At 41.6% G+C, this 15,790-nt stretch overlaps 1 protein-coding gene across 11 annotated transcripts in view; it reads left to right on the top strand.

Moving 5' to 3' along the window:
- PDS5A (PDS5 cohesin associated factor A) overlaps positions 1-15,790 on the top strand; it is a 219,225-nt gene that overhangs the window by 113,725 nt on the left and 89,710 nt on the right. For all 11 annotated transcript variants that reach the window (XR_012227056.1, XR_012227057.1, XM_073561102.1 and 8 more), the window contains exons 12-19: positions 9-160; positions 311-424; positions 1,197-1,278; positions 1,702-1,750; positions 1,938-2,077; positions 4,510-4,625; positions 4,820-4,925; positions 5,905-6,065. Coding sequence is in view for 9 of the 11 variants with exons in the window: in XM_073561102.1 (XP_073417203.1) it covers positions 9-160; positions 311-424; positions 1,197-1,278; positions 1,702-1,750; positions 1,938-2,077; positions 4,510-4,625; positions 4,820-4,925; positions 5,905-6,065 (920 nt within the window). In the remaining 2 variants the exon portion in view is untranslated. The remainder of the gene's footprint in view (positions 1-8; positions 161-310; positions 425-1,196; positions 1,279-1,701; positions 1,751-1,937; positions 2,078-4,509; positions 4,626-4,819; positions 4,926-5,904; positions 6,066-15,790) is intronic.

The raw sequence follows: 15,790 nt of genomic DNA, 5'->3' as shown, positions 1-15,790 counted from the left end.
CAATGCAGTGGAGAGTCAGGAAGGAAGCTATGATGGGCCTCGCTCAGCTGTATAAAAAGTACTGCCTGCACGCCGAAGCTGGGAAGGAAGTTGGCGAGAAAGTTAGCTGGATAAAGGATAAACTTTTACACATATATTACCAAAACAGCATTGATGACAAGTTAGTATTTATTGTTTGTTTGTTTTTTCTAAACTGTGATCATTATTCCCAGCAAATAGAGTTCTGTTATGATACATCTTGCAGGTTCGTACTCCAGACATTTTGTACAAATATTATTCTCAATCATGTTTATCTTTTCTTTCCTGCTAGGTTACTTGTAGAGAAAATTTTTGCCCAGTATCTAGTACCCCACAATCTTGAAACTGAAGAAAGAATGAAATGTCTGTATTATTTGTATGCAAGTCTGGATCCCAATGCTGTGAAGTGAGTACACGAAGGTTAGAGTAGTGCTTTCATGTCTAGTCTTTCTTTTCTGGCCGAGGGGACGTTCAGAAAGTTCAGCGTTCTCAGCTGAGTTACTTGGTTAATTGATTTTCTAGAGGGAATCTACCGCGGCAGGGGGATGAGTTTTGTTTTTTTCTTAATCTACAGCAGGGGGGACAGAGGTTTTCTGAAACCAGAAAACCCCTTCAATAAGTAAACAATTCTGTAGTATTTATTATTTTCTATCTTGTCTTTAGACGGGTATTCACTGTTTACGCAGACTTTTTTGTTTTGTTGTAGTACAGCTTTCCAGATTTATATTTGTAGTCCACAGCAGTGTGCGGAGTTCCAAGCAAATTTTTTTTAATATGTTTTTTAATATATTTTTTTAATGTTACATGGGTTGCAAATTGTTTTAATCCTTGGGAGCTCTGCACTTATTTCTCAAAACACCAATCTGAAAGGCGCAATTCCATAATCAGCTGCAGGTCAAAAGTAAGTGTATCCAGCGATTGCTCTGTGCAGTGTGGTAGCTGGACCCACAGTGACCTTTAAGTCCGTGCGCTGCTCTCTGCGTGCAGATCATGCGTTCACTGCACATTACACTGTGGGGTTTTGAACAATCAGTGGGGTCTCGGGACGGACTCCCACTAAACCCTTGTAACTTATTGAAACTTTTTGTTAATCGTTTCTATGAGTCTAGACAAATATTTAAAAGGTAAATGATGACAGATCCTTTAATGTTTTTTTTGTTTTTTTTTTAAATTTACAGGGCACTAAATGAAATGTGGAAATGTCAGAATATGCTAAGGAGCCACGTCCGGGAGTTATTAGACTTGCACAAGCTGCAAACAGTAAGTTTGTTTTATGACATGCCTTGTGATTTTTTGTTTCTAAACAGGTGCTTCTATTACAAGTGTCATGCGTACTAGAAGATGCAATTGGCTGCGGCTGTCTACTAGAGTTGAGCAAATATGTTTGAAATTGATCGTTGAATCTGAATTGCCATATTCTGCCATATTGGTACCCGTTTTGTGCTGAATTTATTTGACAGTTGTTTCCGTCCGAACATATTCACTCATTTCTTCTCCCATTGACTAGAATGGCGTTCGGCTGTGTTCAGCAAATATTGCACATACAATATTCGCCAGCAATTGCAATCCGAAACGAATATTAAAAATTCGCTCAACTCTGACTACCTTGCATGACTAGTGTGTTTTAGTCACATTTTATAGTATAATTGTACTTTATGCTTGTTCTCTTATTTCTATTTTCAGTCAGAAGCAAACAATACAGCCATGTTCGGAAAACTAATGACAATAGCAAGTGAGTAATTCTCGCCTAGTCAGTGTCCTCTACAGAAGGTTCAGTTTTGGATTCCAATTGCAAAGTTTAATCAAATTTCCAGTTTTTTATCTACAGCTTGTATTCCCTTTTTCTGTTAATTTCTAAGAATGTTTCGCTACGTGTCTTGAGATTCAGATTACGTATTAATTTGTTTTCTTTTTTCTAGAAAATTTACCTGATCCTGGAAAAGCACAAGATTTTGTCAAAAAGTTCAATCAGGTTTTGGGTGATGATGAGAAGCTTCGGTCTCAACTGGAGTTGCTTATAAGCCCAACGTGCTCATGTAAACAGGCTGATGTGTGTGTGGTAAGAAAGCGGAGATTGTTTTTTTTTTTTTTCATTTTAGAAATTAAGTTTAAAGGGTTATTAAAAAATAGCTAGTCAATAACTTTGATTTGTTAAGGGTCTGATATCTGGGACCCCCAGCGTTTCTGAAAATGGGGTTCTGCTTCCCTGTCTTGAATATTATTGACATCCGCTTCATTCATTGTCTATGGGACTGCCGGAGAAAACAGAGCACTGTGTGTCTGACGGATAAGGGATCACTTGCTTTTTTGGGAATAATTTTTTAAATGCTTAGTACATAACTCACAAAAGTACAGTTTCTGTTGAACATAATGGGGAGATTGTTTTAACGTCTGTATTGAAATAGTAAGTTCATGTCCGGCTTCAGTTTTAATCATATGGATGTAGTTCATGACCCGCCGCAACATGTTCATCTGAAACTGGCCTAAGGCTGCTTTCAGATGCTAGTGATGTGGACACATTCACATCCGTTTTCTGGCTAGAATAACATAAATCACAACAGTATCCTATTATAGTGGCCTTCATCTGGCCTGCTAAGAGACAAGTGCTTTTTTCTTAAGATTTGTGAACTCGTCAAAACTGAATACCCATATTTTTCGGATTATAAGACGCTACGGATTATAAGCAAAACAGAAGCTGCGGAGACACCATCACATGTTTCTCAATGCAAGCAATGACTAGCCAAGTCTTTCACCGGGAAGGAACAACCACGGGAAGGGCAGTCTCCAATGAAGGAAACCACCTATGCCAAAACATGGTATCCATCCACAGACAGCTGTTTCGGGGTATTTGCCCCTCATCAGTGTGGAGTAGGAAACTGGCTAGTAGGAGCAATGCCTAGTAGAAGACTGTGAAAAATGAGGATGATTGACCTCATGGAGATCAACATCCAACACTGCGGAGACACCATCACATGTTTCTCAACGCAGTGATTCTAGAGCACTGCCCCCATCCCTTATGGGAAATATGTAAAACATGCAAAACAGAAGCTGCGGAGACACCATCACATGTTTCTCAACGCAAGCAATGACTAGCCAGGTCTTTCACCGGGAAGGAACAACCACGGGAAGGGCAGTCTCCAATGAAGGAAACCACCTATGCCAAAACATGGTATCCATCCACAGACAGCTGTTTCGGGGTATTTGCCCCTCATCAGTGTGGAGTAGGAAACTGGCTAGTAGGAGCAATGCCTAGTAGAAGACTGTGAAAAATGAGGATGATTGACCTCATGGAGATCAACATCCAACACTGCGGAGACACCATCACGTGTTTCTCAGCGCAGTGATTCTAGAGCACTGCCCCCATCCCTTATGGGAAATATGTAAAACATGCAAAACAGAAGCTGCGGAGACACCATCACATGTTTCTCAACGCAAGGGATCACTTGCTTTTTTGGGAATAATTTTTTAAATGCTTAGTACATAACTCACAAAAGTACAGTTTCTGTTGAACATAATGGGGAGATTGTTTTAACGTCTGTATTGAAATAGTAAGTTCATGTCCGGCTTCAGTTTTAATCATATGGATGTAGTTCATGACCCGCCGCAACATGTTCATCTGAAAGTGGCCTAAGGCTGCTTTCAGATGCTAGTGATTTGGACTCATTCACATCCGTTTTCTGGCTAGAATAACATAACATAAATCACAACAGTATCCTATTATAGTGGCCTACATCTGGCCTGCTAAGAAACCAGTGCTTTTTTCTTGAGATTTGTGAACTCGTCAAAACTGAATACCCATATTTTTCGGATTATAAGACGCTACGGATTATAAGACGCATCCCAAATTTTGAGGAGAAAAAAAAGAAAAAAATATTTTTTAATAAAATGGTGGTGCTTCTTATAATCCATGCATCTTATTGCTTATCGGGGGTGGTGGCTGTGGTGAAGCAGGGTCGCAGCTGGAGGAGGCAGGAGTGGGGTGATGATGCAGGCAGGGATGGGGGGGGGGCTCCGATGTGCGGCGCAGTGCTGCAGGGGTGTTATGCTGCTGCTGTGATGTCCGGTGCTGCTGCCGGGTGCCTGGCGGTTTCTGGCCGATGCTGCGGGTGTCTCCGGTGCCCAGCGGTGCTGCGTGGGTGTCCGGCGCTTGCCCGGGGCTCTGATTTCAGATCTCATCTCTCGAGATCTTGGTCCCGAGATCACCATCTGGGCATGCGCCTCCCCTGGCGGCGGCCATATTCCCGGAGTCCAGTCCACTGCACCAGGGAACAGTGGAAGTGTCGGGGCTCTTTCCTGTTGCAAAAATGTCGGCAGAGTACCGGACACCCACCCGACACCCGCAGCACCGGCCAGTACCGGTAAGTCATGTACGCTTTGTAAGACGCACCTTCATTTTACCCCCAAGTTTGGGGGAAAAAAGTGCGTCTTACAAAACGAAAAATACAGTAAGTTATTTTAGTGGCTAATCTTCTTTTTTTGTTTTTGTTAAAGCGAGAAATTGCCAGAAAATTAGCTAACCCTAAGCAACCAACTAATCCATTTTTGGAAATGGTAAAATTTCTCCTGGAAAGAATAGCTCCTGTGCATATAGATTCAGAAGCGATCAGGTATTTATAACTTGTTTGTTTGTCGTACTATTGGATTTACCATTTAGATCAGCTCAGTAATTGTAACAGATAAGTTTGTATTGCTTCTGCAGCACCTAGTAGTCCAGTTTTAGCGAGACCGATAAATCAACAGGACCCTCTAAAATGGAGCAAAAGTCTCTTTTTAAAGATTTGCAGCTCATTTTCTATTCCAGTGCTTTAGTAAAGTTGATGAACAAATCCATTGAAGGTACTGTAGATGATGAAGAGGAAGGTGTGAGTCCCGATTCTGCAATTCGAGCAGGACTGGAACTGCTTAAGGTATTTTTTTTTTTTTTTTTAACTCGAGTATGCGAATACATGGAAGTGTTGTTTTTGATCACTGCATATACTCCTCCCTTTAGCACCTGCTTATTTCTTAGGCATGGTTCACATTGTGTTATTGCAGTCCGTTCAGCGCATGCGTTAAACGTACTGCGCTAACGCTACTCTTTATTCTGCTCACGTTATGCGATCGCACTAGCGTCTGAGGGTCTGTCGCAGCATGACGGCACATCGCTAACGCATGCCGATTATGATATGCGTTAGCGATGTGCTACATTATGGCAGCGTTAAGGCTAGCTTCACACAAGCGTTTTGGGCCGCAGTGCATGGCCACCGCTAAGCCCCGCCCCCTCCGGTCATCTCTGCCTAGTATCGCACACGGCTGCTTTTGATCTGCACACCCTATCTTTAGCATAGGGTGCACAGACCGTGCACTGGTAGAATTTTGCGTGCGCTGCGCCCTTTTGACGGTGCGCCGGTGTGCGCCGAACGCGCCATGTTGCATTTTGGTGCGCTCGGAGCACCGTCAAAAGGGCGCAGCATACGCAAAATTCTACTAGCGCACGGTCAGCACATGGTCTGCGCACCCTATGCTAAAGATAGGGTGTCCAGATCGCATGCAGCCATTTGCGATACTAGGCGGAGATGACCGGAGGGGGCGGGGCTTAGCGGCGGCCCAAAACGCTAGTGTGAAGCTAGCTTAACGGATGCGTTAGATCGCGTTAATGTCGGTTTGTAACGCAAACCATTAAACGGACTGCCATAACGCTATGTGAACCTAGCCTTACATAGCTAGTTGTGGTAGAATGTAATATGTGGCCAATGATAACCTGATTTTTTTGTTGTTATTTTTGTGGATTTTGAGTTTTGCATGTGTCTCTAGTAATGGATTAGCCACTGATGCTACTTCTAGTGTTAATGTTGCGCCAATTGTAAAACATTAACTAAATTAATGGACTCGTGTGGTTACTTATAGGTACTGTCCTTTACACATCCAACTGCTTTCCACTCAGCAGAGACGTACGAGTCTTTCCTACAGTGCCTTCGTATGGATGATGACAAAGTAGCAGAAGCAGCCATCCAGATATTTCGCAACACAGGGCATAAAATAGAAACAGATTTGCCACAGATTCGATCGTAAGTAATTTTGAATCACAAAATATAATTTTGTATTTCTCTTATCGCTTCAATGGAGGACACAGAAAGACCACCAGTGTATGTATAAGCACTGATGCGACCATAACGTAACTCAGATCACATCACTTTAACCTCTTAAATGCCACTATTGGCTGCATTTAAGAAGTATCTATAATGACCGCTAGCTATCTGTTTTGAGCCTATTTACACCTAAGGCCCCCCACCCCCAATCCTAACCCTCCACCTCAAGCTACGTGATCATGAGTTGTAATAGCAGCCATTGCCTTCTGAAGGCTTCAGCATCTGCCATGGTGGTATTCCTAACTTTACAATGCACTTCTGTATTATGGTATAGTATAGTACTCCAGTGTACTGTGTTGGCGATCACATGATCATAGTCAAAAGTTAGAAATTAAACAGCAGACTTAATATTGCCACGTAAGTTAATAGAATACAAAGAAGACACCAAAATTATCCTACATAAAATTGACCATAAAGCAACTCATCAACAAAAACTCCAAAAAAGAAACTGCTTTAACTAGTTTAATAAGTAATTTTATTATAATTTCATATAAGAGGATATGTAAAAAGTCAGACAAATTACCACAGGTACAGAAACTGAAGGGTGGCTACACCCGGGAAAATGTAGGAGTCCTAACAATTTATAAACCTCCAAAATAGCAGCTAATGTCTGCAAATATAGACACTAAATGGTAATTACCACATTGTGCACATGTAGGTAAATATTTTCAGTATAAGTGCAGCATTAGTCCGATATACACAATACCCTGATGTATACAATGCATTCTACTAGTCACTTGACAGCGAAGTTTCAGAAATACATGTAATATAATATAGATATAAGACTGCAGCAGAGCCAAACAAGCCTATTACGTAAATCAAGGACCAAAGGAGGTATAATTACCTGAGGACAATAACCGGGGACCCACCACATCTGACGTGCGTTTCGCTGGAAATGCTTCATCCAGGGGTGGTTTGGTGCTGGCCAGATGAATATTTATGTTGCCAATAGGCTTATACTTTACTCAGGTGTCTCCCATAACCCTACTTAATTCTCCTGCCGTGGACTGCCGCGATACAAACGTTACCGCCATTACCCAGACGATTTGGTCACGTGGGCTCTCCGGCAGGAAATGGTGCCCCATCCCTTCCGTCAATCCTGTCGCGCTATCATGTGACCAAAGGGACAAGTTCCGAAATGTCATTTCCTGGATACAAGGTAGCGTCACTTTTGCTAATCACAGTACAGGTTAACACAAAAGCGTCGCATTTATCCTCCAACACCGCCGTCCCCGCAGATATTACTGGGCATTTCTATGCCTTATTAAATAACAAGAACATATTATAATGGTCCTGGACGGGAATATCCTATGTTTAACATGGTAACATGATCAAGGTTTATCTGCAACGTAGTAAAGACAGATAGTTAGCATATATAAGACATACTTTTCATAGATAATACATTAATACACCGATTAGCATAATCAAGAAAATTAACTAATTATTTCAAGATTATATACAAAGAAACAGTGACACAAAGTGTAAATCTTAAAAAATATTCTATGTGAACCAAGTGAATATAGTGGGGAATGTCTGTCGGATGACCAGGTTTTATTCAAATGGGCAGTCATACAAACGCATCCTCACTAAAATTACTATGTAAATATAAATATTAACCCCTTCACTACCAAGGGCCAATTTTTACAATTCTGACCACTGTCCCTTTATGAGGTAATAACTCTGAAACGCTTCCATGGATCCCGGTGATTCTGACGTTTTCTCGTGACATATTGTACTTCATATTAGTGGTAAAATTTAATTCATATAACTTGCTTTTATTTGTGAGAAAAACGGAAATTTGGCGAAAATTTTGAAAATTCCGCAATTTTCCAACTTTGAATTTTTATGCCCTTAAATCACAGAGATATGGCACACAAAAAAGTTAATAAGTAACATTTGCCACATGTCTACTTTACATCAGCACAATTTTGGAACCAAAATTTTTATTTGTTAGTAAGATATAAGGGTTAAAAGTTGACCAGCGATCTCTCATTTTTGCAACACCATTTTATTTTTACGGACCACATCACATTTGAAGCCACTTTGAGGGGTCTATATGATAGAAAATACCCAAAAGGGACACCATTCTAAAAACTGCACCCCTTAAGGTGCTTAAAACCACATTCAAGGAGTTTATTAACCCTTCAGGTGCGTCACAGGAATTTTTTGAATATTTAAAAAAAATTAACATTTAACTTTTTTCACAAAAAAAATTACTTCAGGTTCATTTTTTTTATTTTACCAAGTGTAACAGGAGAAATTGGACTGCAAAAATGATTGTGCAATTTGTCCTGAGCACGCTGATGCCTGATATGTGGGGGGGAACCACTGTTTCGGCGCATGGCAGAGCTCAGAAGGGAAGGAGCGCCGTTTGACTTTTTCAATGCAAAATTGGCTGGAATGATCGGACGCTATGTCGCGTTTGGAGAGCCCCTGATGTACCTAAACAGTGGAAACCCCCCACAAGTGACCCCATTTTGGAAACTAGACCCCCCAAGGAACTTATCTAGATATGTGGTGAGAACTTTGAACCCACAAGGGCTTCACAGAAGTTTATAATGTACAGCGGTACAATTAAAAAATCATATTTTTTCCACAAACATGATCTTTTCACCCCCAATTTTTATTTTCCCAAGGGTAACAGGACCCTAAAAGTTATTGTGCAATTTGTCCTGAGTACGCTGATACCCCATATGTGGGTGTAAATGACTATTTGGGCACATGGCAGAGCTCGGAAGGCAAGCAGCGCCATTTGACTTTTTTGGCTCGAATTGAGATAGGACACCATGTCGCGTTTGGAAAGCCCCTGATGTACCAAAACAGTGGAAACCCCCCACAAATGACACCATTTTGGAATCTAGACCCCCCAAGGAACTTATCTAGATATGTGGTGAGAACTTTGAACCCCCAAGTGCTTCACAGAAGTTTATAACGCCCAGGCGTGAAAATAACAAAAAAATTTTTTTCCACAAAAATGATATTTTTGCCCCAAAATTTTTATTTTCCTAAGGGCAACAGGAGAAATAGGACCCCAAAAGTTGTTTTGCAAATTTTCCTGAGTAGGCTGATCCCCCTCATATGGGGTTAAAACACTGTTTGGGCGCATGGCAGCGCTTGGAAGGGGAAGGAGCACCATTTGACTTTTTCAACGCAGAATTGGCTGGAATTGAGATCAGACGCCATGTTGCGTTTGGAGAGCACCTGATGTGCGCAAATAGTGGAAACCCCCAATTCTAGCCCTAACCCTAGCCCTAACCCTAATGGGAAAATGGAAATAAATACATATTCTTTTTATTTTATTATTTTTCCCTAACTGAGGGGGTGATAACGGGGGGTTTGACTTACTATTTATGGCGGTTTTTATGTTTGGCGGCTGTCGCACGCTAAAAGACGCTTTTTATTGTAAAAATAGTTTTTGCATCACCACATATTGAGAGCTATAATTTTTCCGTATTTTGACCCACCGAGTCATGTGAGGTCTTATTTTTTGCGGGAAGAGTTGACGCTTTTATTGGTATCATGTTCGGGCATGTGACATTTTTTGATCGCTTTTTATTTCGTTTTTTGGGACGCAGAATTTACAAAAACCAGCGTTTCATGAATTTCTTTTGGGTGGTGCGTTTACGCCTTTCCGGGTGCGGTAAAATTTATAAGGCGGTTTTATTCTTCGGGTCAGTATGGTTACAGCGATACCTCATTTAGGTCGTTTTTTTATGTTTTGGCACTTTTATGCAATGAAAACAATTTTATATAAAAAATAATTATTTTTGCATCACTTTATTCTGCGAGCTATAACTTTTTTATTTTTTCGCTGATGATGCTGTATGGTGGCTCGTTTTTTGCGGGACAAGATGACGTTTTCAGCGGTCCCATGGATATTTATATGCGTCTTTTTGATCGCGCGTTATTGCACTTTTTGTTCGGCGGTATGATAATAAATCATTATTTTTTTGCTTGGTTTTTTATTTTTATTTTTTAAGGGGTTCGCTTAAGGGGTTAACTATTGGGACAGTTTTATAGGGCGGGTCGTTACGGACGCGGCGATACCAAATATGTGTACTTTTATTGTTTTTTTTTTTATTTTTTTATTTCCAAAAAATGAATCTTTTGGGGAATATTTTTTTTTTTTTAATTTATTTGGCGATTTTTTTTTTTTCAAAATTATTTTTACACTTTTTTTTAATTTTTTTTTTTTTACTTTATTACAATGGCCCAGGGGGGACATCACTGTCCTGTGACAGATCGCTGATCTGTCACATCACAGATCACTGTGACAGATCAGCGATCTGTCACAGGCACTGCACAGGCTTCCTCATTCCTGCGCTTTGCAGGCACTGAGGAAGCCAGCTTCCTGCAGGCCCCCGAAGGTCCCCGTCGCCATATTGGATCCGGGGACCTGCAGGAAAGGAGCCCCCCGCAGCAGCGCTGCACATTGCGCTGCCGTCGGGGGCTCAGGGAAGCAAGGAGGGAGCCCCCTCCCTGCCGATGCTTCCCTTTAACCCCCGGTACACCGCGATCGTGTTTGATCGCGGTGTGCAAGGGGTTAACGTGTCGGGGGCGGTCCGTGACCGCCCCTGACACATTGTGCCGGGTGTCAGCTATGATAATTAGCTGACACTCGGCCGCGATCAGCGGCGCTCACCACGTGGGCGCCGCTGATCGCGATGACGTAATATTCCGTCCATGGTAATTAGGAATATTACGTCAATTGTAGGTAAGGGGTTAATAATTTTCCTACAAAAATATCAGCAGTGTTATAAAATGATCTGTGTAATATATAATAACAATATTGTGAATGATAATCCAAGCAAATTACAATAAAAGTAAAGTGCAAGGTGCTTTTGTGCAACTGTAAGGAGAATTGATCATAAAAAAAACTATGTCTTAAAGTGCAGATACAGTTGCGGCCAAAAGTAATGATACCCCTGCAATTTTGTCAGATAATACTCAGTATCTTCCTGAAAATGATTGCAAACACAAATTCTTTGGTATTATTATCTTCATTTAATTTGTCTTAAATGAAAAAACACAAAAGAATTGTCCTAAAGCCAAATTGGATATAATTCCACACCAAACATAAAAAAGAGGGTGGACAAAAGTATTGGCACTGTTCGAAAAATCATGTGATGCTTCTCTAATTTGTGTAATTAACAGCACCTGTAACTTACCTGTGGCACCTAACAGGTGTTGGCAATAACTAAATCACACTTGCAGCCAGTTGACATGGATTAAAGTTGACTCAACCTCTGTCCTGTGTCCTTGTGTGTACCACATTGAGCATGGAGAAAAGAAAGAAGACCAAAGAACTGTCTGAGGACTTGAGAAACCAAATTGTGAGGAAGCATGAGCAATCTCAAGGCTACAAGTCCATCTCCAAAGACCTGAATGTTCCTGTGTCTACCGTGCGCAGTGTCATCAAGAAGTTTAAAGCCCATGGCATTGTGGCTAACCTCCCTAGATATGGACGGAAAAGAAAAATTGACAAGAGATTTCAACGCAAGATTGTGCGGATGTTGGATAAAGAACCTCGACTAACATCCAAACAAGTTCAAGCTGCCCTGCAGTCCGAGGGTACAACAGTGTCAACCCGTACTATCCGTCGGCGTCTGAATGAAAAGGGACTGTATGGTAGGAGACCCAGGAAGACCCCACTTCTTACCGTACCGAGACATAAAAAAGCCAACCTGGACTTTGCCAAAACTTACCTGAAAAAGCCTAAAACGTTTTGAAAGAATGTTCTCTGGTCAGATGAGACAAAAGTAGAGCTTTTTGGGCAAAGGCATCAACATAGAGTTTACAGGAGAAAAAAGAGGAATTCAAAGAAAAGAACACGGTCCCTACAGTCAAACATGGCGGAGGTTCCCTGATGTTTTGGGGTTGCTTTGCTGCCTTTGGCACTGGACTGCTTGACCGTGTGCATGGCATTATGAAGTCTGAAGACTACCAACAAATTTTGCAGCATAATATAGGGCCCAGTGTGAGAATGCTGGGTCTCCCTCAGAGGTCATGGGTCTTCCAGCAGGACAATGACCCAAAACACACTTCAAAAAGCACTAGAAAATGGTTTGAGAGAAAGCACTGGAGACTTCTAAGGTGGCCAGCAATGAGTCCAGACCTGAATAACATAGAACACCTGTGGAGAGATCTAAAAATGGCAGTTTGGAGAAGGCACCCTTCAAACATCAGGGACCTGGAGCAGTTTGCCAAAGAAGAATGGTCTAAAATTCCAGCAGAGCATTGTAAGAAACTCATTGATGGTTACCGGAAGCGGTTGGTCGCAGCTATTTTGGCTAAAGGTTGTGCAACCAAGTATTAGGCTGAGGGTGCCAATACTTTTGTCTGGCCCATTTTTGGAGTTTTGTGTGAAATGATCAATGTTTTGCTTTTTGCTTCATTCTCTTTTGTGTTTTTTTATTTAAGACAAATTAAATGAAGATAATAATACCAAAGAATTTGTGTTTGCAATCATTTTCATGAAGAAACTGAGTATTATCTGACAGAATTGCAGGGGTGTCAATACTTTTGGCCACAACTGTAAGTGATATCCGAAATCTTTTTTCCGCATATTTAACCCTGCTATTCTGTTCGTTACCACTATACACTTGTTATGTTCCGGTCAATTTTGACCGGACCTAATAAAGTCTTGATTTTTAGCTAATTTAAGTTTTAATTGAATAAGTTTTGCAGTATTATATTGTATGTAAACCTGGTTGTTTATAAACAAATGAAAAATGGAAAGAGAAACTTTTTATGTTTTTGTGTCAAAACATTTAACATGGCTTTATTGGAATATTTATGCATATTGCATATTTGCACATACAAAAATAATTATTTATCCAACTGTATGCAAAGAGGCAACACTCTGGAATGAAAAAATAAAATATATACATAAACAATAATACAATGAGAGAACAAACTATTACCAGTTTTAGAACAATAATCACAATTAGGGCCCCATCACACATTGAGAAATCCACTGCGATTGTGATGCTGGAGCGTCGCAAACAAGACCATCCATATAAGCATGCACTCATTCTATCAATTGCTGCTTTACACTATACCATCTAATCAAAAGAATTGCATACTTTGACAATAAAAAAATTAGTTTATCTGCTACATACGTGTAACGATGATCCTTCAGAACTCTGATGTCTGCATATGTCCTCTTTGCACTCTCCAGCTGGACTGAAAATGAAACTGGATAGACTACTATGGCAATTGTCTACTGATAAGATAAAATAAAACACCCCCACCCTTTAGGATAAGAGCTCACAGTAAAGGCCCCGTCTCACTAAGCGAATTACCAGCGATCCCGACACCGATATCAAGGTGTCAGGATCGCTAGTAAGTTGCTATGTGATCGCTGGTGAGCTGTCACACAGACAGCTTCACCAGCGATCAGCACAGCGATGCCGAGCGCCCGGCATCGCTGGCCATCGCTGAAAAAAATAGTATCAAAATAAAAAATATAGTTATTCTCACCATCCGATGTCCCGCGCAGTCTTCCGGCCTCTCTCCACGCTCCGGTCCCAGTGATCCTTTGCATGAATGACCGCGAGATGTCACGGTCTCGCGGGATAACAAAGTCTCGCGGTCATTCGTGCAAAGGATCACTGGGACCGGAGCGTGGAGAGAGGCGGGATGGCTGAACGGGACATCGGAAGGTGAGAATAACTATTTTTTTTATTATTTTTTACACCTGATCGCTGATCTCCCACCTGTCACACACAGCGATGTGTGCTGGCCAGCGGGAGACCAGCGACCAAAGAAATGTCCAGAGATTTCTTGCAGCGATCAGCGATACCGGCAGGGGGGCCGCTCGCTGATCGCTGTCACACACAGCGATCTCGCTGGTGAGATCGCTGTTACGTCACAAAAGTTGTGACTCAGCAGCGATCTCGCTACCGAGATTGCTTAGTGAGACGGGTAGCTGAGTCACAACTTTTGTGACGTAACAGCGATCTCACCAGCGAGATCGCTGTGTGTGACAGCGATCAGCGAGCGGCCCCCCTGCCGGTATCGCTGATCGCTGGAAGAAACCTCTGGACATTTCTTTGGTCGCTGGTCTCCCGCTGGCCAGCACGCATCGCTGTGTGTGACAGGCAGGAGACCAGCGATCAGCTGTAAAAAATAATAAAAAAATATAGTTATTCTCACCTTCCGAAGTCCCGTTCAGCCATCCTGCCTCTCTCCATGCTCCGGTCCCAATGATCCTTCGCGCTCCCGCGAGACCATGACATCTCGCGGTCATTCGTGCAAAGGATCACTGGGACCGGAGCGTGGAGAGAGGCAGGATGGCTGAACGCGATGTCGGAAGGTGAGAATAACAATATTTTTTATTTTGATTCTATTTACAGCGATGGCAAGCGATGCCGTGCGCTCGGCATCGCTGTGCTGATCGCTGGTGAAGCTGTCTGTGTGACAACTCACCAGCGATCACATAGCGACTTACTAGCGATCCTGACACCTTGATATCGGTGTCGGGATCGCTGGTAAGTCGCTTAGTGTGACGGGGCCTTAAAGCAAACACAATTTTCAGACAGAATTTATTTGTACTCTTTCAGGTCAGCATTTCACTGAAATTAGATCAGGGAACACACGTAAAAAAAGAGAATATGTTCATTTACAATATGAAATGTTGAGAACTGAATTGAACTATTTTACATGAACAGCAGGGTTAAAATATTTGGAACATAACTATACTGGAAGGTAATCCATCAGCAGTGTTGTAATGAGAAAATGTATGTATGTGTAAATCTGCATGGACCAAAAGGACCTAAATAAAATGATAAATAGTAGTAGATGTAGATGAGATTATAGCTCCTTTATTTTTCTCATAAAATGGCTGGAGATCACTATAAAAGGCGCAATCATTGACTGGCAGTTGGCGGATGAAATGATGAGTATCCATGTTATTTCTATCTGACCATATTTGTCATACATGTATTGTATGCGCTAATCCTGAATGTATCGCTATGTTGAGACTGATCTTGATATGGGTCTAAGGGCATCATGTCTAAGATTGATCCAATAGTAATTCCCTGTTTTATTGATGTTGGATGGGAATTATGAGGAGTCAGCCTATGAATCTTTGAATATTATTTGATGGTCAGAAATAACTCTTTCCTAATGGATTGCTGATCTGTGTGGTGTACAACCATTAATGTATATTGTCAGTCTGAAAAGGGATTCTATTTATCAAAACAAGTTACGCCATTATTCTGCATTTGTGTTCCTATTCGTGTTTTTATGTGTGTGGGGTCTAGGGTCTTCCTTATCATAGGATCACTTATGTATAGTGTTAGGGGTCCCTTTAGTCATCGGCTAGAGGGCTCCCTAGTGGCTGCAGGGTGTATCAGGGTGCCCAGGGAGAGCCATCGTTGAGCGGGGGGCCCCACAACTTTCCCCCCCTAGGGTGCCAACCTCCGCGGCCAGTTGGGCACGAGTGATAGTATTCATCAGTGACTCGTAGTGACACCCCCTGTATTGTTACCTGGTTTTTAGACACTTATTTTTTGTTATTTGGTTTGTTCACTTTGTGGTGTGAACCAATTTTTGGTTCTTTTATTAATAAAGTATTTTGTCTTTAGGGTTTTTTCATGATAATACTTTTGAGACCCTCTATTCATATCTTTTTCAAATAG

Source organism: Dendrobates tinctorius, unplaced genomic scaffold (genome assembly GCF_039654945.1).
Source record: "Dendrobates tinctorius isolate UK_male_01 unplaced genomic scaffold, ASM3965494v1 ptg000314l, whole genome shotgun sequence".
NCBI classification, from domain to species: domain Eukaryota; kingdom Metazoa; phylum Chordata; class Amphibia; order Anura; family Dendrobatidae; genus Dendrobates; species Dendrobates tinctorius.
Note: the sequence above shows the minus strand (reverse complement) of the source record. Positions and strands in the feature narration are given on the sequence as shown.